Raw genomic sequence first — 24082 nt, forward strand, 5'->3', positions numbered from 1 at the left:
ATTCATTTTATGAGAGGGTTCATAAAGTAGTGACTGTGTTAATCCATTTAGAGCATGTGCTATCAATATTTGGAGCTAGTATATCAGTAAGTTAGAGAAAACGAAATGAAATACTGTTGTATCAGTAGTTTGTCCAACGTCAAATTATAATGGCAATGATATAAAGTCACACAAGATTTGCATTTGCTCAGGTGTTTGAGTGGACAAGGTGCATTTATTATATTTATGAGGTGTTTCGAATATAAAATATTAAGCTGGTGCTTCATTTTAATACTTTAACATTGGTTAAAAACAAACGTGTAATGGTTGTGAATTGCTCAGTGTCCTCATGATCATCTCATTTTACATATCAAATGTCACAACAAACCATGATTATCACCAAGGGTTGTTTCCCGACAGACCTCCTCATTGCATAAATAAAATGCCAGGCTAGAGAGGAACCACAGACTGTAAAAAAATATATATATATATTATGTGAGGTGAACACAATTTCAAAGCCTTTTCTTAAGCTGTCTATGAAATAATATAAAACTATTTTGTCAAACAACAATTTCACAACAAAAACAAAACAAAACAACCTTCGTGCAAGCATATCACACTAAACAACAAACAGGCGCTTTTAGACACCATCTAACTGATCCTGCACTGGAATAGTGATTACATCCTACACTTCTGTCAAAAGCCAATCACAGGGAGCTATTTCTGACTAATTTTGCAGATAAGGGTTCTCATTAGCAGCAAAACACCCTTAGGATGGGGCGTCTGCCTCCTAAAGTAGTGTACATTTCTCAGTGATTTTAATCAGGGAAGTCAAATTCAAGTGAGATGGAGGAACATGAGTGTCATCCATCAGTTCAAATAATCATCTAGCTGTGTATACTATACGCAGAAAACAAACTATACTAGGCTAAACTATAAAAAAAACAACAACTTTGAACTATAATGTCACAGAATCCACTTTGACTAATGACATTTGATGTTAAATCATGTTAAAGCGCTTATTAGACGTGCCCTGAGTCATCAGCAGGATATTCAAATCTATTTGAAAAACATCTCTCTGTAGGATGTGTCAGGCAATCTCTTTGCAGTCATTTCACAGAAACCTTTAGGTAATCTGTAATTTTTTCACTGATAAAGCAGTATATGTGAAAATTAGATTTCACTTTTACAGCAGAAGCGGATGAGAGCAGATGAGATAATTGATGATAAAAGATATCCTGATATTATGTTCCATTAGCAATGAAAGTGATGATGACTTAAAAAACAGAAAACCAGATATTGCTGTGGAATGTAGTAAATCTGTTTGCTCAAGAACAAGATTTAAAGCTGGTCTAATCAATATTTCATATTAACAATTAATCAGTTTAGTGTGTGTGTGATCCAAAGGCTCTTGCCTGCAGAGAATTATCACACACAGTTTAGTTCTCCTAGGCTGGGGTGTTAACATAATTAGATTTTCAGATCTCTTATCTGGCTTATTTTCCAGCTGCAGCATGCTGCAGTTTTTGTAACTAAAAAGACAACAAAACAAAAATAGCAAAATTCAAACCTACACAGACAGTCTGAACATTAAGCAGCATCAGAGCCTGATATTTCTCTCAGGGTTTGATGGAGACCAAAGCAGAGCTATAAAAAAGACAATATTACAAGGTGGCTAGACACCAAACCCTAAAGCTCTTTACCACTTCAGTTGGCTATAGAGTTAATGTAGGTTTGTGGTACTGGCTTTTTACTTGAGTATTTACTCTCTTGTGTTCATTTTCACAGAGAGGTCATTAGTTTTTCCTTAGACAAGTCCAACTTGACAACAGCATCTTGGCTCGTCAACTTTTACCACACTGAAAGGATGATGCTGTGAGCATTTCAGACTTTAGCCAGAGGCAATAAAGACAATGACTCATTCGCTCACATTCATTCACTGTGTCTGTGTAGGCCAACCTCATCATGGTCAACTGCACCACCCATCCCCCGCCCCCAGTCTGAGTTAACAGCCTGTCCCCAGCAGGATGAGCTGGCTGTAAACTACACCAGGTCTGTTAATTAATTAATGTACCCTAACTGCAGGGCTGGTTCCCTCCATTCTACTGGAGCAGTTTTCAGCTGGCTGCAGTTTTACCGCCAGTATCTTTGGGTTCCTGCTCTGGTGTGGCATAAAGGCAACAGATAGACATGACCGTGGATGGGAGGAAGACTTCATCTCCATAGTCACTATTAATCACCCAGGGCCATTGTGGTCCTGTCCTGTAAACGGCGCCAGTGCAGGCAGGAAGGCAGAGAAAGAAGAGAGCAAGAGGGAGAGGCAGAGAGGGGGCAGGGTGGCTGCAGGGAGAAAGAGGGGAGAGAATGGTTGGGGATCAGCCTGTATGCCCGCCTCAGCTCCCACTGCGGGGCTGGGGACCAGTGCTGCTGTCTCAGTGCTTGTCCTCCGTGTTCTCACAGATTCCGGATCCTGAGGTAAGAACGTGATACATAACCTTGTCCTCCACAGGTTCCACTCAGAAAGAGCCTCAAGCTTTCTCTGTGATGGGTGCAGGTACATCGGTGTTTAAGAGGAAGCCTGAACATATGCGATTAATGGTCTTTGTTTGGTCACCGGAGTTGTTGCTAGCCTTACTGGATGAGGAGAGAGTGAACCTATGTTGAACCCTGATACATTATACAGGCTGACATGAACAGCTATGTCATACATGTTTAAGTGGGTGCTCCTAGCGGGATAAATATGACTAGTACTTGAGAGGTTTTAGTGCTTTTTGGTCAGAATAGAAAAGAGTTCCATTCAGAGAATTTGATTCAACCTGATTGAGCTACAAAAAGGCAGCAGAAATTTATTTTCTGAAGTACAAAACAATAAATGATGAATGAATGACAAAACATTCTTTCACAACATAAAAAAAAATCAGCAGTAGACAACTACAGAAACATGAAAGTGAAATTAATTATGTGTTGAATACTAATGGCGTGATATTTAATGTGTTCCTATGCACAAGGAGGCAATATACCAGTTTCCACCTATATGAATCTGTTTTGCCAAAAGGCTGTCAATGTCCTCTAAACTTTAGTTTGCAGGAAAAAGGCTTTTCATGGAAGATCAGAAGAAAGTGCAAGAAATTTCTAGCAACAGGCTCCCTCTGGGTGTTTGTGTGATGTCGTTCAAGAAGTGAAGCCTGAGTTGGTGACAGAGGATTAGATTAATAAATAAACATAATGTTTATAATGTTTGTAGGGTAGAGCAAATCTATAGTTTAATAAGCATGTTGCTACTTACTAACAGTAACAAAGATAACATTCAAACTGGAAAACTAAATGTAAGGTTTTAAATATCAATACTTCACTGCTTAGTAATTGGCCCTTTGCTCTTATATGGGGAGTCATTTTTATCCAAGTGCACGCTTTTCTATTTTTAGGTATTAATCCTCTCTTCTTATACTAATCTTCCTTGATTAGTCCCCAGAGGTTCTCCTCAGAAAAACAGAACTATTATTTGAAGGAGAATATTCAGTCAAGGCTTTGAAGACATAACACACAAACTAGTCAACCAAACATCCATCAATCAAATCCATCAAATAAAACTGTTTAATAAATCTAATGGTTAACATGAGGTTACTTGAGGTCAGTATTCTGATTTTCTGTTCTTTGTTTCACTAAAAGAAAATGACTTGGCAAGAAATAAATAAGAAATGCCCTCCACAGGAAAGTACTTAGCATTACATAATTGCTCTTGAAAAAAAAAAAAGTTATTTTTTAGGTGTGCCAAATATCCTCTTTGAGGCTAATCCTGAGGGAGTTACACACACACAGCAAGAGCTATTTCTTTTTTTCTTTCTTTGCAACTTCTTTCCTCAAGATCACAGCCCTTTTTGTGTCCTCAGCGCATAAACAGTACAGACACCCTGAAGTCATATGCACTGTCACATTTGGCGTGTTGGCTTGCTATCGGGACCTTATAGGCTTAAGTAAACAAACTAGTCCTTTTGCCCTGGAGCTTCCAAAGAAAGCAGAGATATCCTGGGAAACGGAAGAGCTCTTGTTTCTAATTTTCAGTATGAAAATAACATCTCTGTTTATTTGGTTCCCCTGATAGGACCCCAAGGAAATACTTGCATTTACATTTTTATAGCTAAAATGAACTTTTTTTTGAATATTTTAACTGACTTACCATTCCTATCAACGCAGCATTTGAAAAAAAAATTTTTTTTGACTCATCCTATCTGGATGCTCATCCTGTGTGCACGATATCACCACCTTGCCTTATTTTTAAAAGCTTTTTTTTCCCTGTTTCATCTCATAATTATGTTACATGTAAAGGCAACAAATGCAATGGATGTCCATTTTCTGATCTGGTCTTTGTTGGTTTATGGACAAAAGTATAGAGTTTCCAAAACAACCTTGTATCATCAAATCAAGTGATCAATAAAGAGGAGACAGGGAGAAATCTACTCAGTAATTTTATCAGGGAATCAGTGCTCTGCTGGCTTTGGTAGTACCGATCCAAGCCATTGATCTAGCAGGAAGACAAATGCATACATACAGCCAGTTTCTACACTTATTGTTCTCTAATCCCCAGCTCTGGAGAGATGTGCTTTGAAATCATGAAATAGTTGGTCTTGGACACTAACAACCAAACTACAACAGCAAGACAAGAACACTGAGGTCTAATAACACTGAGAAAGTTTACAGAAAATGAAGGAAAAGTCTGAAAAGCAGCCAACTTTAGCAACACATTCACACTCTCAGCTCGTCACATGCTGCCACTGTGTGTACTTGTTTGTAAGGGAGACCCTTACCCTTAAGTTTACATCTGACATGAAAACAAACTGGGTTTTTGAGTCATTTCCTTAAGAAATACTAAAAATCTTTCAAAATGTTATCAAAATATTAGAGAAATAAAATGCAATAATACCAATTTATTGCACATTTTTATAAATAAAAAGAAATTACACAGTAGTTAATCACTTTATTTCAACAGACAGTATAAAGTATATGCATTTGGAAAATAATTTACATTTAAAATACAAATCCAATGATAAATATGTCACATAAAAAATAGATAAACAAAACAGTACTAATAATCATCTTAAAGCATTACAAATGGATTTAAGTGCATAAAGGCATTTGAACATATACAGTTCCGGTCAAACTTTTGGACGCACCTTCTCATTTAATGTTTTTATTTATTCACTTTTTACGACATTGTAAATTAATACCGAAGTCATCCAGACTATGAAGGAAAACATAAGGAATCATATAGTAAACTTAAAAGTGTTAAACAAACCAAAATGTGTTTCAGATTTTAGATTATTCAGAGTAGGCACTTTTTGTTTTGATTACAGCTTTGCACGCTCCTGGCATTCTTTCAATCACCTTCACGAGGTAATCACCTGAAATCATTTTCCAACAGTCTTGAAGGCGTTGCCAGAGGTGCTGAGCACTTGTTTGGCTGCTTTGCCTTCACTTTGCGGTCTAACTCATACCAAACCATCTCAGTTGGGTTAAGATCAGGTGCAACACTCCGTCACCCTCTTTCTTGGTCAAATATCCCTTATGGATATGGAGGTGTGTTTGGGGTCATGGTCCTGTTGAAAAACAAATGAAGGTCCCACTAAGCACAAACCAGATGAGATGGCATGTTGTTGCAGAATGCTGGTTAAGTATGCCCTGGATTTTGAATAAATAGACAACAGTGTCACCAGCAAAGCACCCCCATATCATCACACTTCCTCCTCCATACTTCACAGTGGGAACTACACATGTAGGAACCATCTGCTCACCTTTTCTACGTCTTACAAAGACGTGGTGTTTGGAACCAAAAATCTCAAATTTGGATTTACCAGACCAAAGGACAGATTCCCGCTGGCCTAATGTAATTTCCTTGTGTTCCTTGGCCCAAGTCATTCTCTTGTTCGTCCTTAGAAGTGGCTTCTTTGCAGCAATTTGACCATAAAGTCCAGATTCACGCAGTCTTCTCTGAACTGTTGATGTTGAGATATGTGTGCTATTTGAACTCTGAAGCATTTCGGTGGGCTCTTATCTGGGGTGCTGTTAACTTGCAGTTTTTGAGGCTGGTAACTCTGATGAACTTTTCCTGTGCACCTTTCCTGGGATGGTCCTGATGGGAGACAGTTTCATCATAATGTGTGACGGTCTTTGCGACTGCACTTCAGGAAACTTTCAAAGTTCTTGAAATTTTTCAGATTGACTGACCTTCATTTCTTAAAGTAATGATGGACTATCGTTTTTCTTTACTTAGTTGAGTACTTCTTGCCATAATATGGATTAGAACATTACTCAAATAGGGCTATTCACTATATACCAACTTCACTCTTCACTCTACCGCTGTCCTCAAACACATTCAGAGGGCAAGATTTTCAAGAAATTAACTCTTGACAAGGCACAGCTGTTAAGTGAAAGCCATTCCAGGTGACAACCTCATAAAGTTGACTGAGAAAATCTTCTGAAATTTGAGGTCCTCTAAGATTTGTTCACTCCTTGAACTTTGCATTTTGTTGTTAAACCCTTTTTTTTTTTTTGAAGGTTTATTTTTAGTTTGTGTGTAGTTATTTAAAAGAAAATTGATGCTCCCTCTCTCTCTTTCTGTCTCTCTGTCTCTTTTTTGCCCACAGCTTTTACCCACAGATCCCCCAAAGAAGCCTGACCCTGTCACTTCAGAGACCGTTGTTTTCTGGGGGCTGCGATTGTGGCAGGTCATTGGCATCTTTTCCATGTTTGTTTTGGCAATCGGTTAGTATATCTCATGAAATCACCTTCACAAACAACCTTCTTGCATTGGTAACGCATCACTCTAATCTGACTGTTACCGACAACACTGGCTGTAACACTAATATGTCAGCAAATGGAGGATATCTTGCTGTAAACTGTGTTTATTGCTTTGAGCAGTTCATCCAAAATAGCTGATAAGAACAACTGCAGGATAAGGGCACTTTTTTCCTTTGCTTTTTCATTCTGGTGGCTTTTTTGGGGTGCAAAACAGATGTAGATGATGCAAAAAAAAGAACTACATACCAGTGTACATCTGGTGTACCGCTATCTGTTAACAATACAGTTCTAGCCTTTGTTCTTAGCTCTAGTTTGGACTGAATGCAGTCTACCTACCTACCTTTTCATGCAGATTGTAAACACTCCATGTGTCCTTTCTAACAGCACAGAGTTTGGTTGCACAGTAACACAAAGCAACTTCCAACCACACGGCATGTATTACTTTGAACTTGTATTTGTCATTTTGTTATGTTAAATTTCTGCTATTTCGTCATGTTCTATAAATGCCATGCACAGCCCAATATGTTAATCTAAAGGAGTCAAACACACGCTAATCTAAATAAAACTGCCAGAAGAAATGTCCAACTTAAAGCATCGGCCTTCTTATGGAGTTCTCTGGGGAAAAGTCACTGCTCAAATCAATCGAGTCCAACTACCAGACAGTCCCAGTTCAATGGCCATAAGCGACAGGCTGTTCCGGTGTCTTTTTCTTGTCCTTTGATCATTTCTAACATCCTGAATATTTGCAAATGGACTGCTTTCCTTGGGAGGCTGACAGGAAGCATCATATTACCTACTGAATGTAAGTTACAGTCAAGCACCTTTTTCCTCCACTGGAGTTGTCAATATTCCTCTTAACCCTACCTAGTTGTGCTGCCCCAGGCTTCACCTCTATCACTCACTTCAAAGCTGCAGTCCTTCTGTAAACTTGGGCTAGCAGCATCAGGTCCCCCAAGGCAGACAGGACTGTAGCACTGACGCAGCTGCTCCTGCCAGTTTATGCTTTGTCCACATACTAAGTGTGCATTTCTCTCAGACTGTCAGATTTCTCTATGTTGACCTTTCATTGCAACATGCATTTAGTTGGCACTCACATTGATTTGACCTACTCATCACAGACCTCTTTTACTAATTAAAAACTCACAGCCATTGTTCATAGGTCAATTGACTCACATTGGCCCTAGTGAAGACAATGTGACACTGTGGGTTATGTGCCATGGCTGGCTGTTTATTAAAATATTTACTAAACATGCATTTTCTAACAGAGAGAGAGAAAAGAAAGGGGGCAAAGATGATATATAACCCTGGTGAGGGTCTCCCTAGCATCCTGTACTTATGCTTTTCTGCCCTTGAGCAACAAAACACATTTCAAATAAACATCATACAGAGAAAAAAAAGTACCTCCACAACTACTGTCTCCATCAAGTGAGCTCACGGCACTCTGACTACACCCTTGACTACAGGCCACCACAGGCTAAAGTACTGCAGATGCTGCGCAGCACGATTGAACCCTTAAACTATGCAAAAGATATCTCCCACAATGGCCAATCCAAAAAGGAAATAAGGAAAAAATAAAACACCTAACAGCAAAATAATGCTAACATGCATAATGCTAACAGCACAGTAACACAAAACATCACATCTTCTGTCATCCATCTCATTTCAACCCTGCAGATCCACTAAATCAATGATTCAAAAATAAAATACCTCAGTGTGTTTGTACTGTGCCCAAACAATAAAACCATTAAAAATCCATGAAAACACAGTTAATGATTAAAACCACAGTTTTGGCTTATCAGAGCCTCAGACAGATGTAGAGAGCACACAAAACATTGCATGTTGTGTGAGTATGGAGGCAGCCTGCTGTCAGCACACCTGCTGGCCGTGAGCCAACTTATTAGTTTGTGCATCTCACCTGCTTAGTTGTTAGCGCCTACCACTCCTGTGCCTCAGGTTTCCAGCTTAACACTGTTCATGAAGAATTGTTACATGTGCATCAGAACCTGAGGAAGTGTCAGAAGACAAATTGGTATTCTGAATAAAAATAACAATCATTTTGATTAAAGAGCTTGCACTTACTGGTGGAGTAACCATTGCAGAAACAAAAATTATTTTATTAATTACCAAGCTATTAATTTATGGCAGCCGTGGCATAAACCTTACATTGAGTGGCTCAAAGTGATGCCATCCCAATGTGGGCTTTGTCCAAATAACAGCCCAAATTTCACAACATAATGAAATTATTGAAAAGCATTTTTTTTTAAATAGAAGACATATCATCTGCAAAGACACTGGTGGCATGATCAAGTACTTTTGCTGCATTTTTGGAATTTCAGTGTCCGATAACAGTCTCTAAAACATGATACAGACAAACCAAGTTTAATACTTGAGAGACCAAGAAACTGTCACCTTGCAGGGTGGGGCTAACTTGTCAAAGCTGATGATAGGGACAAGGTGTAGCTTAACAACACATTATTAGCTTTTTGATAATTTAATGTGCACTTGTTTCATGTGTCCATTTGTGTATAAAAATCCACTTGGGTCCAAGTGACAGAAATTTTATTATCAAAAGACTAAACACGAGGCCCTGAGGGCATATCCACGTGCACTTCAATTTTTTTTCTTACACTCCACTACAGTGCCCTAATCATGCATGTGTCATTCAGTAGGGCTCATGGCGACTTAAAAAAGGTATAACAGGAGTGATTACTCATCCATGGTGTCTGTAGTTGTCCATGTATACTTCCTCAAATGACTAATCCCCACCTGAGAGGCTCTGCTTTTATTCTGCTGCTCCCCTCTGCTCTCTGTTTCACCATTTGTGTGTGTGGGTCTCCTCCTTTCCACTTCCGCCCTGACAGTGTGTGTCACAGTAAATAAGACAGACATGGAGTGGAGTGGAGAAGACCCAAGTGGAGCCATGAGGAGAAGACTTGGTGCACTAGAAGCTTCCCTAATGATGCTAATCTGTCTAAATGCTTTGTTCTTGATGTTGTTGTGCTCCAGGCACTATAGATTTTTTAAAGCATTTTGTGATTTTTTTTTCCCCTCTTCCCTGACCCATATAGCTCCAGCTGCGTTCTAGACCTCTTGTTTTACAAATTAGCACCTCAGTTTGCCTCTCTTGCTTAACAAGGCCCACACTTACAGTGGTGGACCACCATTATGTCTGACTTCATCTTGGAAGAGCCCTTCAGACACCATGGGAGAGTGTGGGTGGTGGCTGTAGGCAAAAGACTGAGTGATGGGGGGCAGATTAATTTGCATATTCATAGATCTGCATATACAACATGAGCCAGAGATGGTGAGTTACATCTGAGCCTTTTTGTCCTTGAGTCAAAATAAAGTGGGAGGACTTTGTCTTCATACCATTCAACTGTCTGTCCATCTGTATATAGATTCCAAAACCACAAGGAGTAGAGCCATGAAATTTGGTATATGTATTCTTTATCTTCAAGGATGTGTACAATATTGATATTCCTGGATCTTATCTGAAGTGGAGAGTAAATAACATGGATGGTTTCAGGCTGTTACTGCTATTATAATATATGTTAATTATATGCAGCCTCTTTCTCATGCCTCATTGGCTTAGCCTAATCATGTGATCATATTGTGCTGTGCGACTGGCTATACCTACTTGACCATTATTGACCAAAATAAAGACCTAGGTCACTGGACACCAAGAAACTGGGCAACCCCAAATTTTTAGGCAAAGAGCCAGTCTGTTTATTGTAGAATCAGTTCTAGGCTGCAGCCTTATTGATTAACCTGTGAAGCTTACTGATTGGCTGAGCATTGTCCATCATGTTGATCAGGGATGACTAATTTCCATTAATTTGTACAGTCAATATTAATATTAAACAATATTAATCCCTTGCCTACTGCTAAGCATTGCTCAAATGTAAACACCATGGTTGCGCTATGATTGTAGTGATCTCATGTAGTATAGCTGCATTATATAGTCACACTCCTGTACTCACATGAGACTAATATGATGTGAATACTTTGTAATATATATCTGGCTTATTGTTACAGATCAAATAAATAGAAAGACATTATATATTATACACCCTTGAGTACAGTGGGCACTTTCTCTAATTTGTTTGCCATGGAATTTTTTTGTGTATCTGTTCTAGGATGAGGTTACCAAAAAATATTTGTAGAAACGTTATATCACAGAATATCAATCTGTTACAGAAAAAAAGGTTTTTGATTTAATGAGTACTGTTAATATTGAAAATAGTTTTTTGCTGGAATATGTAATATGTATATAATAAACAAGGGGTGACTAAAAGTATTTGGGTAAACGTTTGAGGCAAGGCCTCCAAATTAGGGGAAAATAGATTTGCACATGGTAATTGGATGTCTGCTGAAGAGTTTTCTATTATGAAGTGAGGCTGTAATGTTATCCCGACTCCTATATTTATTTTATATTTTCATTAAACATGGCAGGGAGGATATCTGGGAGGATATCCCCATCTGTGTTGGGTCTCGTTAAGACATGAAGACATTATTTTTATGTTAAAAAAAAAACAAAGCAAAACAAAAAAACCCCTAAATGTGTGTTTTAGGAGTTTATTCGGCACCTGGAGAGGTGCTTTTTAAAAGCTGGGACTGTGGTTCCATGCATGAAATTTTAGTATTATAGTTTTTAATTGAAAAAAAAAACATAACATTATATTTGCTAATTAATTTTGTACTCAATCAAACAAACATTGCATCTCTACTTCTACAGACAATCTAATCTGTAATAGTGCTGTACATGCATGGCTGCTTCTGTTTCAGTACTTACACAGGACAAATGGACATAAAAGAGCCGAGAATACAACATACAAAAGCTATACAAAGTGCACACTGGAGTTTATAACTATAGAAAGCAAAGACTCCACAGACAGGCAGAAATGATTAAACCTAATCTAAAATTCTAACTGGATTCTTTATAACCAACATTTTAGTAAATAAAGATTAATTATAGATGTTTCATTCACTGCTCCCTGCTGAGCATGCCATAGCTGTTTGAGTGATGAAAGACAGAGCAAGACTAGAAGTAACATTCAAGATGTAGGACCCTATTAAACATATTGTAACGTTGCAAACACACTTCCAAAGTCGGCGATATTCACAACAAAGGTCGTCTTTATTAACAGAAAAACGGCTGCTGTAGGCCACAGCCACGCCAACCACAACTACAACAGCGGAACAGCAACACACACACACAGGCAAGCTCTCGGTCTTTTCTCTCTCTCCATGCTGCCTTCACGAACCCCCCGAACAGTCCGAAATCCCACAACATCAACACGCTCTCTAACTAAGAGAATCGCTACATTGCCCCCCCTCACTAAATCCCTCGCCCCGAGGGATCCCGTACAAAGTCTCTGAGGTGACCTGGGGTCTTCTCTGCCTCTGCAGCCCCCTTGTAGACGACACTTGGGGCTGTGTCTGCTGTCCTGCAGCACCCTGCTTTTGATCTAGGATGGGGTGCAAAAGTGGAGGAAGCTGTGGGGCAGTAGAAGGGGGCACAGTCAGTGAGTCTGGGGCTGTGGCTGTTTCATTTCGCAGGGGGGTTGACTGGACTGGGCGCACATCACCCTTATATGGAGCCAGCCTGTCTCTATGAAGGGCCACTCGTCTCCCCCTAGTCGGCAGCTGAACCCTGTACACCACTTCCCCCAGCTTCTCTACCACTACACAAGGCCCCACCCAGTGGCAGTCCAGCTTAGGGCACCGGCCTTTCTTCCTCCTCGGGCTGTACACCCACACAAGGTCACCGGCCCTGAAGTCTTTCCCTTTTACCCTCAAGTCATAATTCCTTTTCTGTCTCATTCCCGCATTCTCCAGCTGATCACGGGCAAAAGCATGGGCCGACTCCAGCCGGTCCTGCAGTCTCCTGGCGTATTCCTGACCCGGTACGACTACCGGAGCGTCCGGAGGCCTCCCCAGTGCCATCTCCGCTGGCGTCCGTAGCTCTCGCCCCAGCATGAGCAGGGCAGGCGTACACAAGGTGGAATCCTGCACAGCGGACCTATACGCCAACAAAACAAGGGGGAGATGCATGTCCCAATCACGCTGGTGCTCTGCAGTGAGGATGGCCAGCTGTTTCGCCAGGGTCCTGTTGAAGCGCTCGACGAGCCCATCACTCTGCGGGTGTAACGGTGTCGTCCGGGTCTTTCGCATCCCTAAGCGCTCACACATGACAGAGAAAACAGCCGACTCAAAGTTCCTTCCCTGGTCACTGTGAATGGTTTCTGCCATCCTGAACCTGGCAAACATGCCCTCCACCAGCCTGTCGACCACCGTCTCCGCCTCCTGGTCGGGTATGGCATATGCCTCCGGCCATTTTGTGAAGTAGTCCATGGCAACTAAGACATAGCGGTTTCCTCTGTCTGTGCGTGGAAAAGGCCCCATCACGTCCACTGCTACTCTCTCCATCGGGGCTCCCACTGCTAACTGTTGTAGCTGGGCCCGGGACTGGTCTGAGGGACCCTTGTGCGCTGCACAGAGGTCACACCGGCGGCAAAAGTCCTCAACATCCCTCCTGAGCTGCCCCCAGTAGAAACTCTGCCGGAGCCGCCGAAGGGTTTTGGAAACTCCAAAATGCCCCACCCCGGCGGTTCTGTGGGAGGCCTTCAAAACTGCCTCCCTCAGGGCCCTGGGGACCACCACCTGCCACCTCTCCTCCCCCGTAGCTGGCTCCTTCCAGGCTCTCTGCAGCACGCCGTCCTTTACTCGGAGAGCTGAAAATTTCACAAACAGTCCTTTAGTTGCAGGTGAGTATCCAGCCACTCCGCTCCACTGCGGTCTTTGACCAGACTCCACCCATTGTAGCACTGGCCGGAGGTCAACATCCTGCTCCTGTTGCGCTCTCCACTCGAGCGGGTCAATCACCTGTGCCACTCTGCAGGCCAGCTCACCTCCGCTACACCCGGAATCATGCTCTCCCCCAGCCCGGAGCTCCTCCTCCCGGGCTTCCCGCTTTTCGCAGTACCGGCAACCAGCTGGAGCACAGGGGCGGCGGGACATGGCATCTGCGTTGGCGTGGTGAGCCCCCGCTCGGTACTTCACTTCGAAGACGTATGGCGCTAATTCCTCCAGCCAGCGTGCAATCTGCCCCTCTGGCTCCTTAAACGCCATTAGCCACTGCAAGGCTGAATGGTCTGACCGGACAGTGAAGGGCAGGCCACAAAGGTAGTACCTGAAGTGACTTATTGCCCGTACTATGGCCAGGAGCTCCCTTCGCGTCACACAGTAGCGTCGTTCAGCCTTATTAAAGGTTCTGCTGAAGTATGCCACCACTCTCTCCCCCGCTGGCCCCACCTGGCTCAACACTGCCCCCATTCCGACATCGCTGGCATCTGTGTCTAGAATAAACGGCAGACTGGGGTCCGGGGTGGCGAGGGTGGGAGATTCTGTTAGGGCGTTTTTCAGCCGCTCAAAAGCCTGATCACATCCTGCTGACCAGTCAAAGTCACTATCCTTTTTCTGCAGGCGGAACAGGGGCGCAGCAATACAGGAGAACCCCCTTACAAACCGCCTGTAGTAGGACGCCAGACCAAGGAAGCTCTTTAAGTCCTTCAAGTTTGTGGGGGTTGGCCAGTCCTTCACCGCCTGCACTTTCTCCTCCAGCGTACTGATACCCTCACCCCCGATTTTGTGTCCCAGGAACTCCAGCTCTTTCCTCATAAAGCAGCACTTATCAGGGTGGAGTTTCAGGCCCGCTGCCGCTATCCGCTGTAGAATCTGCCGCAGGGATGCCAGAGCTGCCTCGAAGGAACTTCCGTGGACCAGGATGTCGTCCAAGTAGACCAAACATTCCTGTCGGGGGATATCGGCCAGCACCTTTTCCATCAACCTTTCAAACGTGGCCGGCGCATTGCATAGGCCGAAGCAGAGAACACGAAATTGCCACAGCCCCCTGCCTGTGCTGAAAGCAGTCTTTGGTCTGGCTGCGGGGCTGAGGGGCACTTGCCAATACCCGCTACGCAGGTCCAGCGAGGAGAACCAGGAAGAGCCGGAAACCAAATCCAGGCACTCATCGATGCGGGGCAGCGGGTATGAGTCTTTCTTAGTCACACTGTTCAATGGCCTAAAATCGACACAGAATCTCATTTTGGGGCTCTTCTTCTTTTTAACCATCACAACCCCCGAGGCCCAGGGGCTGTCGGAGGGTTCAATGACGCCAGCCCTGAGCATCTCCCCGATCGCACTATCAGCCGCAGCCTGATGCACCAGGGGGAGGCGGCGAGGGCGTGACTTCACAGGCCATGCATCTCCCGTGTCAATGTCGTGCTGCAGGAGGTGAGTCAAGCCTACCTCGTCTTCTGAGAGAGCAAAAATGTCCTTGAACTCCAGCAGCACCTGCCACAGCTCCTCCCGCTGTGGATGATCTAAATCTTGGCAGCTACGTGTCCATATGTCCCTCACTACTGCCAGTCTATCCCCCTCCCCCATTACAGTGTGCTGGTCTGAGGCAGGAGAACCCACTACGGTGGCTAAATCGGGGTCAGGGGACAGGGGTGCAGGGGGGTAGATCGGGGGCGGAAGGTGTGCCTCATGGTGCACCCCCGCTGCTCTCGACTTTGGCGGGTGCAGGTTCGGGGCCTGTGCGGGGCGCACCAGGTCAATCATGGGGCCCCCTGGAAAGGTCAGCGTGTTATTCCCCAGGTCTAAGACACTCTGTGAGGCCCGCAGAAAGTCCAGGCCTAATATGCAAACATCCTGCACCGCTGCCACCCACACCTCCAAGTTCACTCCCAGGCCCCCCACCTGAATAGGGACCAGTCCTTTTCCCAACATCGGGGCTAACTCACCAGTCACTGTACGCAGTTTTACTGTAGTTGGTTCCAACTGGGTTCCTACCGGCACCACGTCAGGTCTCATCAAGGTCGCAGTGGAGCCAGTGTCGACCAGAGCTGTGTACGGAGCCCCTGCTAGGGTGATGGGGATGTGACAAAAATCCCCTGCACGCGTCCAGCCCACCACCCTCGCGGACTCTGTGCTGTCGTCTGCTTCTGGGGGGAGCTGAGCCCCGCACCCCCGGCTGTACCGTTGGGCTCTGTCCACCGGCGCCCCGGCGGATTGGGACACAGAAGAGGGGGCCTGCGCCGTCCCGCCTACGCAGGCCCTGAGGCGTTTCCCTGAACACCGGCACGGTCCGGGCATCGCACGCTGATGTGGCCCAGCTGTCCGCACGTCCAGCAAACAGGAGGGTCTCGGCGAGGACGAGCACCGCGGCGTGAAGATTGTAGAGACACGCCTCGAACCAGTTCGGTCAATTCGGCCGCCCAAGCTGGCACCCCCTGGCCCGGGGCCTCCGGCGCCGCAGCCCTCACCACCGGGTCATACTCGCTATGGTCGCACCCCGCAGAAGCCACCACGGCCTCCCTCTCCAAGGCCATCTCCAGGGCCTCGTGCAGATTGCGGGGGTGGGAAAGTTGAGTCTGGATGCGCAGCTCACCAGGGATAATGGCGCGGATGAACTGGTCTCTGGCCAGCTCGTTCTGCACGTCGATGGGCATGTGGGCATATGCTTTCTTCGCTAGCATCTCAATGTCATTAGCCAAAGCGCGAAGCGGCTCACCCGGTTGTCTCCGTCTACTCGTCAGTTTGGACCGCAGGACAGCAGACTGGCCACACTGCCCAAACCGCCGCTGCAGAGCACCAACCAGAGCCCTGTAGTCACCCCTCTCCGCTGGGCTAAGCAGCAGCAGGCATGCCAAAGCGTCGTCAGTGAGGCACAAGGCTAGCTGGAGTGCTTTAGTGTCATTGGACCAGGCCGCAGCATGCGCTAACAGTTCAAATTGAGCATGGAAGGCCTCCCAGTCAGCCTTACCGGAGTACTTGGGGGTTTTCACATTTGCCTGGCAGGGCCGGGCGCCACTATCGCCAAGCACGGGCCCCGCGCTGTTCGGGGCGGGCGTCTCCGCGCCCACGTATATTCCTGCAGTCGACGGGATAAAGCCAGCGGCGGCTGCCAGGCCTCTGGCAGTCCGTCTGAGGCGGGCTAAACGCTCTCCGGCACTGTCCGCTCCCTCAGGACCCAGCGTGCCCCCAAAGTCACTGTCCATAGCCTCTCTCTTGATCTTCGGGCGGGCCCCGGCCACATCTCGCTGCTCTGCCATAGTTAGTGCAGGCTGTCAACTGAGGTAGCCGAAGCAGGGCTAGCCGACGGTTGGCAGTTTGACTTCTGACACCAATGTAACGTTGCAAACACACTTCCAAAGTCGGCGATATTCACAACAAAGGTCGTCTTTATTAACAGAAAAACGGCTGCTGTAGGCCACAGCCACGCCAACCACAACTACAACAGCGGAACAGCAACACACACACAGGCAAGCTCTCGGTCTTCTTTTCTCTCTCCATGCTGCCTTCACGAACCCCCCGAACAGTCCGAAATCCCACAACATCAACACGCTCTCTAACTAAGAGAATCGCTACAATATCCTATGGCTTAAAAAAAACAAACAAAAAAACAGACATGCCAATCAATGTTAAAACTGTCATAGTCACCAGTAAGCCCAAAGGATGTGGGGAAATAACAATTTAAAAAAAAAAAAAAGAAGAAGAACAAGAAGATGGGCAAGCAGCAATTAGCATCAACAACCAAACGAAATACAGTACTGCAACAAACTTAGAAGTTGATAAGGTCAACACATCAATCCAGAAGAAAAGACATATCAACCAGAGAGTAAGCAACAAACAACACAGCTCAAGCACTGGCAGGACAAGGTTCTCTGGCACTGGCTGTCTTATCCTTCCTTAAGTACTACCAGAGCTGATTGCTGAGAGGAGCCAGCTGCTCACTGGCTCCATGAGATGATGGGCTGTATCTAAGACTGGGGAGAGAACAACACAACAGACCAACACAGCAAAACCACAGTTGGCCTGCTCAGGCTGTAACACAGTTACACGTCATTACCCGGCCATGAGGCTGTAGTGTAACATCATCACACATCATCATCAGTTTTGCTCAGTTAGTCATGGACAGACGTGTTTAGGACAAGTAGCACTTACATCCATTCTGTAGACATTCTCTCTTTCTTGCTTCCATCTTTGCAGATTTATAGCAGGATAGTGAGTCCAAGCAAACCTCAAAGAATTAAGGAGTACTCGTGGACTCCTTAGTAGTTGGATTTTACTCCAAAGTCACCAGACCTCATTCCCACTGAATATTTACGGGATCATTAAAGAATTGAGAAAGATAAACATTTTCCAGTAGCAAAAGAAGCTCTTTGGAATATTGTCAGGTAATGGTAGGATTGCATAAGGTGTTTTATTGCACACGCTGCCAGCTTGAGTGCATTCTATCATTAAAGGATGGGAGGAGGAGGACCAAATTCTAAATTGTGCAAGGTGCTGCAGTATTAACATGTCTTATTCAAATGAAGTCACCCTTTCATTATTCTTGTTCTTCTCTCCTTTAGTCATCACTCTGTGCTGTATATTCAAATGTCGAATCCCAAGAACAAAAAAGGAAATTGAGGCACGGCATGCACAAAGACAGGCTGCCAAGAAATACGCCAACACATTAGAGACAGTGCCACCTCTTAATGAGCTGACTGAAATCCCAGGATGTAAGTACCTCTCTCTCATGCCTTTCAAATATTAATATGATGGTATTACATCTGTTCTAATAATTGAACGATTATTGCAATCAGGAACTTAAACTCTCATGCTGACTGTGGACGTTCACAAGAACTGTCCTACTCTTTAAATACTCAAACTTGCCAGTTGCTCCAAATGAGAAAATGGTAGATGTTTGAAAACTGCTGTGCACTTTTCTTAAACAATTAATGAGGTGCACAGAGAAAGAGATAGAGACACACGGCACTCCATTATGCACATCACAGAGTTCTTTGGGGGTATGTATGGATGTAGAGTTACAACATGAATATGGGTCTGTAACTAACAGTGATGTCAGTAACGCGCTACTTAGTAACGCGTTACTCTAATCTGACTACTGTTTCTCGGTAACGAGTAATCTAACGCGTTACTATTTGCAGTCCAGTAATCAGATTAAAGTTACTCATCCAAGTCACTGTGCGTTACTATTGTTGTCATTTTCCTCAGTACAAAGATGTATTTTTGCTTTCTTCTTGCGTCTCGGGGAGTGACGTCTGGCTGATGCGACAGTTAAGTCCCGTTGTCGGCATGAGGACAATAACAGCACAGCGACACAAATGTAAACAATGGAGGGAGGAGAGAGATAGGCATTTTCTAGCTGAAATACAGGCACTATTGTGAGTCTGTGTCAGCTAAAGATGACAACATCAAGGTTAGTTGTGCACTCTGTGCTGGCGACAAAGTGCTATGTAGCTTCAAAAACACTACGTCAAATATGAGAAACATCTGGAGTCAAGGCGCAGTCAAACTTACAGAGTGAGTCGCAACAGGTGGAGCGAAGCAGAGCTGCAGCTAACCCTTACGAAAATCCACTATAGTTAACTATGGTTTTTATGCCGTAACCATGATTTTACCATGATTACTGCATAAAAACCATAGTTAATCATACTCGATTTTCGTAAGGGAATGCAGGAGCCCCCCAGCACCCAAACAACAAAAGCTGGACTACAATTTGCTGGACTACAAACCAGTAAGTGGGGAAGAGCTGAAAAAGTTGAAAAGCCCTCTACTAGAGTATGTAGTAGAGGGCTTCATAAATCATTTTGAGAAATCATTTTGAGAAATCATGTTGTCTTTGCTCTATTTACCAATATAAGCAAAGACATTACACATAAAAATACACAGAAACATCTGAATCACAGACGATCACTTTTTGGCACAACACCGGCCGCTGTTGAAAGTAACGAATAAAGTAACTTGTAATCTAACTTCTAAAATGAAGTAATCAGTAAAGTAACTAAGTTACTTTTTAAAGGAGTAATCAGTAATCAGTAGTCAGACTACATTTTCAAGGTAACTATACCATCACTGGTAACTAAAGGCAGGGAAGTGTGTTACCTTCTTTTTCAAAATCTACTGCATCTTCCAAAACTCTACTGTTGTAGTTCCACATTGGGATTAAGGCTAAGAGGACATCTCTCTTTTTTACATAACATACATTCTCAGGCAGCTTTAATTTCTTAAACGTTTGCTGTCTCTTCTGCTGATACTTTGTTGTACTAAACTTCTCTTCTCTTCTCTTCTCTTCTCTTCTCTTCTCTTCTCTTCTCTTCTCTTCTCTTCTCTTCTCTTCTCTTCTCTTCTCTTCTTCCAGCTACCCCTGATGCTTCTGCAGTACAGACACTCTCTGAACAGGTTCAAAGTGCTAACAGCAGCCACCCCTCAGTTGTTAGGGTCAGTGATGAGCACCTCAGCTCCCTCCCTTTGGCAGAGACAGAATGATTTTTTTTCCCCTCCTTTTCTTTTGCTCTTATCTTCCTTCAGACACTCCTCTTGGCTAAATTGCCTTAACAGAAAACATAGCGTACACATTGGCAGCCACTCTAAAAGTCCCATACATGCATTTATCACACATGCATTGGCCTATTCTGCATGTAGTACATCTGGTTTTCCATGCGATGAAATTGAAGAGAAACTCAACCAGAAAAGAGCAACTTTCATTCAGCTGCTTACCTCATCACTTTTGAGCTAGTCAAAAAAAAGAGCATAATCTAACTTTTCCAAACTTTGTCTGATAGTGAATTTGTTGGCGTTTTCTTGTCGCTGAATAATACGTATTGTTCTGCTTTTGCAAATGTAACTATTCTAGCGCTACAGGGTGGCTTGGCTTTTGTGGGTCATACTATATGTTCTTCTGTCCTTTCCTTCTGTTCTTAATGTCCTCACATTTAGCTTCGTGTGCATGAAAATGTCAGTGTCAAGACAAAATGAATTTGATCAATTTTGAGACAGGATATTGCTATTGCAAAACCATTGTAAACTGTAATAAATGCAGCACGCCTGCGTGACTCATGTTTGTGCTCTGTGTTTGTCTCCGTCCCTCTCTGTATGTTCGCTTCTGCAAGAGTAAATTTGAATAAAGCAAATCTACCATACTATCTTTTTTCTAGTGTAACTGAATGATCAGCATGGCTCTCAGTGGTTTCAGTGTTCTTATTCTTATGCCTGTGCTTTGGTGCATTGCTTTGAATTCTCTTAGCTGCCAAGATGTGGCTTTCTCAGGTAGAAATAATGTCAAATAAGGGTAAATATGTGACCAGTACATTAACTGATTATTATAGAATTCATTAAAAAAAAAGAAAGAAAAACACAACCAGCTGTCAGTGAGTTTCCAGATGATAATTTGCTAAATTAAGACCTGCATTTGAGGGGTGAGGGGTGATCACACGATGACTCTACTTTGACCAGAGCATCCACAGTTTTACAATGTCTAGTGTCAACACGGAAAGTTGATCTAAGATACACTGGTTGTTTGGTGGACTATAAACTAATCAACCATATGGCTTGAAGAGAGGCTGAAGGGAAAAAAAGAGAAAACACTGGCTGTGCTCAAAAAATCTAAAAACGCCATCCTATACTGTTTGCAAAAGGAAGAGCACTGACACACAAGCAAACATGCAAATTGCTGCCTTTCTCCAGGGATTATATCCAGCTGACAGAACACTGAGTTTTAAGCAATAACATCTGACAAACCAAATGACCATGTAAGTAAAGAATATAGAGCAAATGTTGTGTTTTTGACTGTAAGACAATAAATATGATAATATGAAGCTCAGGATGAAAAGTTTTGTGGGTTATTTCTTCTGAAATGAGGTCTTGATTATGCAGAGCAACATCAAACTTATGAAATGTCCTTCCAAAGTAGGCTAATCAGTAAGAATAACACTGAATTATTAATTAAATGTTACAAATGAGGATCAAGAAATGCCCACTCCTATCTTTTGGATATGTTACATTACAAATCTGTCAGCAATAAAATTCATTAATTGCATAAAAGTAAAAAAAAAAAAAAAAAAAAAATCAACAAACAAAAAATAAACAGCTAAAAAGGCAGATATTGTCAAGATAAAATGCCCCTTATCTGTAAATTAACTTGAGTTAGTTCACTAATATATCTGGCCTTCTCTTCTCTGTGCCTCCATTTGCATGCACTTAAAGACCCAAAAGCATACTGGACCAAAAAAATCTCTAGAAAGAAAGTGGTGAGCCTCCCCGGCTTCAGAACCAGTATCTGTTACAAGTACTGTTAGAGAGCACGATGAAAGCATCGGAGCCTTAGTCTCTACCTATTATCGCTTCCTCCCTTGCTGCCTCAGAAGCACTCACAGAAGACAGTTGTGAAACGGTTCCTCCAATTTGTCGCCTTCACTTATCTACCACCATCTCTCGCCAGAGCCGCTGCTTCTGGAGCGCAAAGTGAATAATTTGAAGTATGTGAAAATGAAGACATCCTGCGTGTCGACAAATAGTTGCATCTTATATAGTTGCATCAAATACCTCCCGCCCCGCAGCTCGGAATAGACAGTATGGAAAAGGTAGTTTGAAGTGCAAAGACTTTCAAGAAAGAATTGAGTCTTGTTATAATCTCATTTCTGGGAAAAATAAAAAGATTATTCTAAAGCAGCCATATGATGTCAGTATGGCCGTTTTTAGTTGACTCATTATTTGCCAGTATATTATTAGGCTTTTATTTTTCTAAATGTCACAACTCCAAAATTCACTAAGCCCTCAAGTTTTAACAAAAATGGTGCCGGCTGTATCCACACTGAACATCTGACATTTAATAGTGAGAGTCAAGACCTTTCTTAACCTTAAATTATCCCACTGCAGTAAGTAAACAACAGAACACTGGCAAAATGGCACAAAGCCTACGTGTCTGACCTCAAATTGGAATGACGTCTGAGTCTGAGCGATACGGGATCAGATTTTATGAGATTTAAACGCTTGTTTCTGCTCTCCAGGTTTTATCAAAACCTGGCTGGTAGGTGTAAAAGGAAAAACAGAAAGAAACAAGAGAAAGGAACTGTACTGTCGAGGTGAACTGCGTGAGGATAATCGCAGAAGACGGCTTCAAAATGCAGTCAAAACACAAAGAAATCTATTCACACAGATTCTTATGGCTGCTTGATTATTTTAAGTCAGCTGGATTCAACCAACTCAGCAAGTCAGGATACTAAATGATTTTAGGTTCACTCTGAGTCCCTCTGGCAATTTTTGACATTTGGCGTGTGTTTGTCATTTGGTTTCTTGGCTTTTGTTTATGCATCCAGTGTATTCATAGCATTTGGAGAGCACTGGGAAAATGTTTGCTTTGCTCCTGGAAAAACATGCAAAATGAAAAACAAAGAAGAAGCCCCATTTCACCCAAACGAGTCCATATCCTTTGAAGAAATTTCACAATTGTTGAAGTTGTTCCAATAGATTTTTCTTAAATGTTGTGTCAAATGTAGCACTTAAAAAAAAAAAAAAAAAAGTCTGATAACTTGGAAGATACCCTCATTTCCTTTACATCTGAGAGTAAGATGAGGAGATTTATACCACTGACACATCTGGCAGATATCAAGCAAAGATGTGGGATAATATACAGCTCTGATAAGAAGATTTAGTTTTTTTAATATAGCCAGTCATGCAGGGGGAACATTTAAGATGAGAAAAGATAAATATACATTTTATTGTACTCAAATGTATCGTTCTCCAACATTAAACATAACTATTTTTGAGATATGCATTTCATTAGCTCTGTTGGCCTCCGTGTCTGTTGTACATCCTCAAGATCTCACCTCCTGAATAATAATGAACTAACACAAACCTGACTGTCACCTTTGGCTCTCCATTTCTCACCTGTTAAGCACTTCAAACAATCCCATTAAAAAGAATAAATAGACAATAGTTATTAGAAAAGATGGAAACAGATGCGCCTTCATTATATGCAACCTACTTAGCCAAACATTCTGCTGGATTAAATTTTCCAACCCAATTAAAATTAGAGGCAGAGAGTGGCGGTGATACCTGATGCCGCTATGAAGCCTTTAACCCTTTTTCTTGTTTGTCCTGCAGCTGCAAAGGCAGAAGACAACGAGGAGGTAAAAACAGTTTCTGGGAAAGTGGATGCTGATAAAGGAGAGAAAAAGACCAAGGAGGGCAAGAAGGAGGGCAAGAGTGCCAAAGAGGGTAAAGGAGATGAAAAGGACGCATCAACAAAGAAGAAGGGTGAAAAAGGCGAAAAGGGAGCATCCAAGAAAGACACTGGGGACGGGAAAGGGAAGAAACCAGGAGAGAAGGGAGACAAAGGGGAAAAGGGGGGTAAAGGAGGGGCTAAAGGGGGGAGCAAGAAAGCTCAAAAGTAATCTCTGCTTTTTTGTGAATACCGAAAAAGATAAATTCACATTTTTCACTGCACACATTTTGG

At 43.1% G+C, this 24082-nt stretch overlaps 1 protein-coding gene across 1 annotated transcript; it reads left to right on the forward strand.

The window, feature by feature from the left end:
- The first annotated feature begins 2023 nt into the window (after window positions 1-2023).
- On the forward strand, window positions 2024-24020 carry LOC115796146 (transmembrane inner ear expressed protein-like). The gene is made up of 4 exons (XM_030752416.1): window positions 2024-2454; window positions 6621-6738; window positions 18195-18344; window positions 23731-24020. The coding sequence occupies exons 1-4, from the start codon at window positions 2344-2346 to the stop codon at window positions 24018-24020; spliced, it is 669 nt and encodes a 222-aa protein (XP_030608276.1). The 5' UTR covers window positions 2024-2343.
- Window positions 24021-24082: the final 62 nt, after the last annotated feature.

The sequence above is a fragment of the Archocentrus centrarchus genome, chromosome 17 (assembly GCF_007364275.1).
Source record: "Archocentrus centrarchus isolate MPI-CPG fArcCen1 chromosome 17, fArcCen1, whole genome shotgun sequence".
NCBI classification, from domain to species: domain Eukaryota; kingdom Metazoa; phylum Chordata; class Actinopteri; order Cichliformes; family Cichlidae; genus Archocentrus; species Archocentrus centrarchus.

Coding starts and splice junctions, on each gene's coding strand:
- LOC115796146 (XM_030752416.1), top strand. CDS start 2,344: ATGGTTGGGGATCAGCCTGTATGCCCGCCTCAGCTCCCACTGCGGGGC. Junction 2,455..6,620: donor CACAGATTCCGGATCCTGAG/GTAAGAACGTGA, acceptor TTTTGCCCACAG/CTTTTACCCACAGATCCCCC. Junction 18,345..23,730: donor GCTGACTGAAATCCCAGGAT/GTAAGTACCTCT, acceptor TTTGTCCTGCAG/CTGCAAAGGCAGAAGACAAC.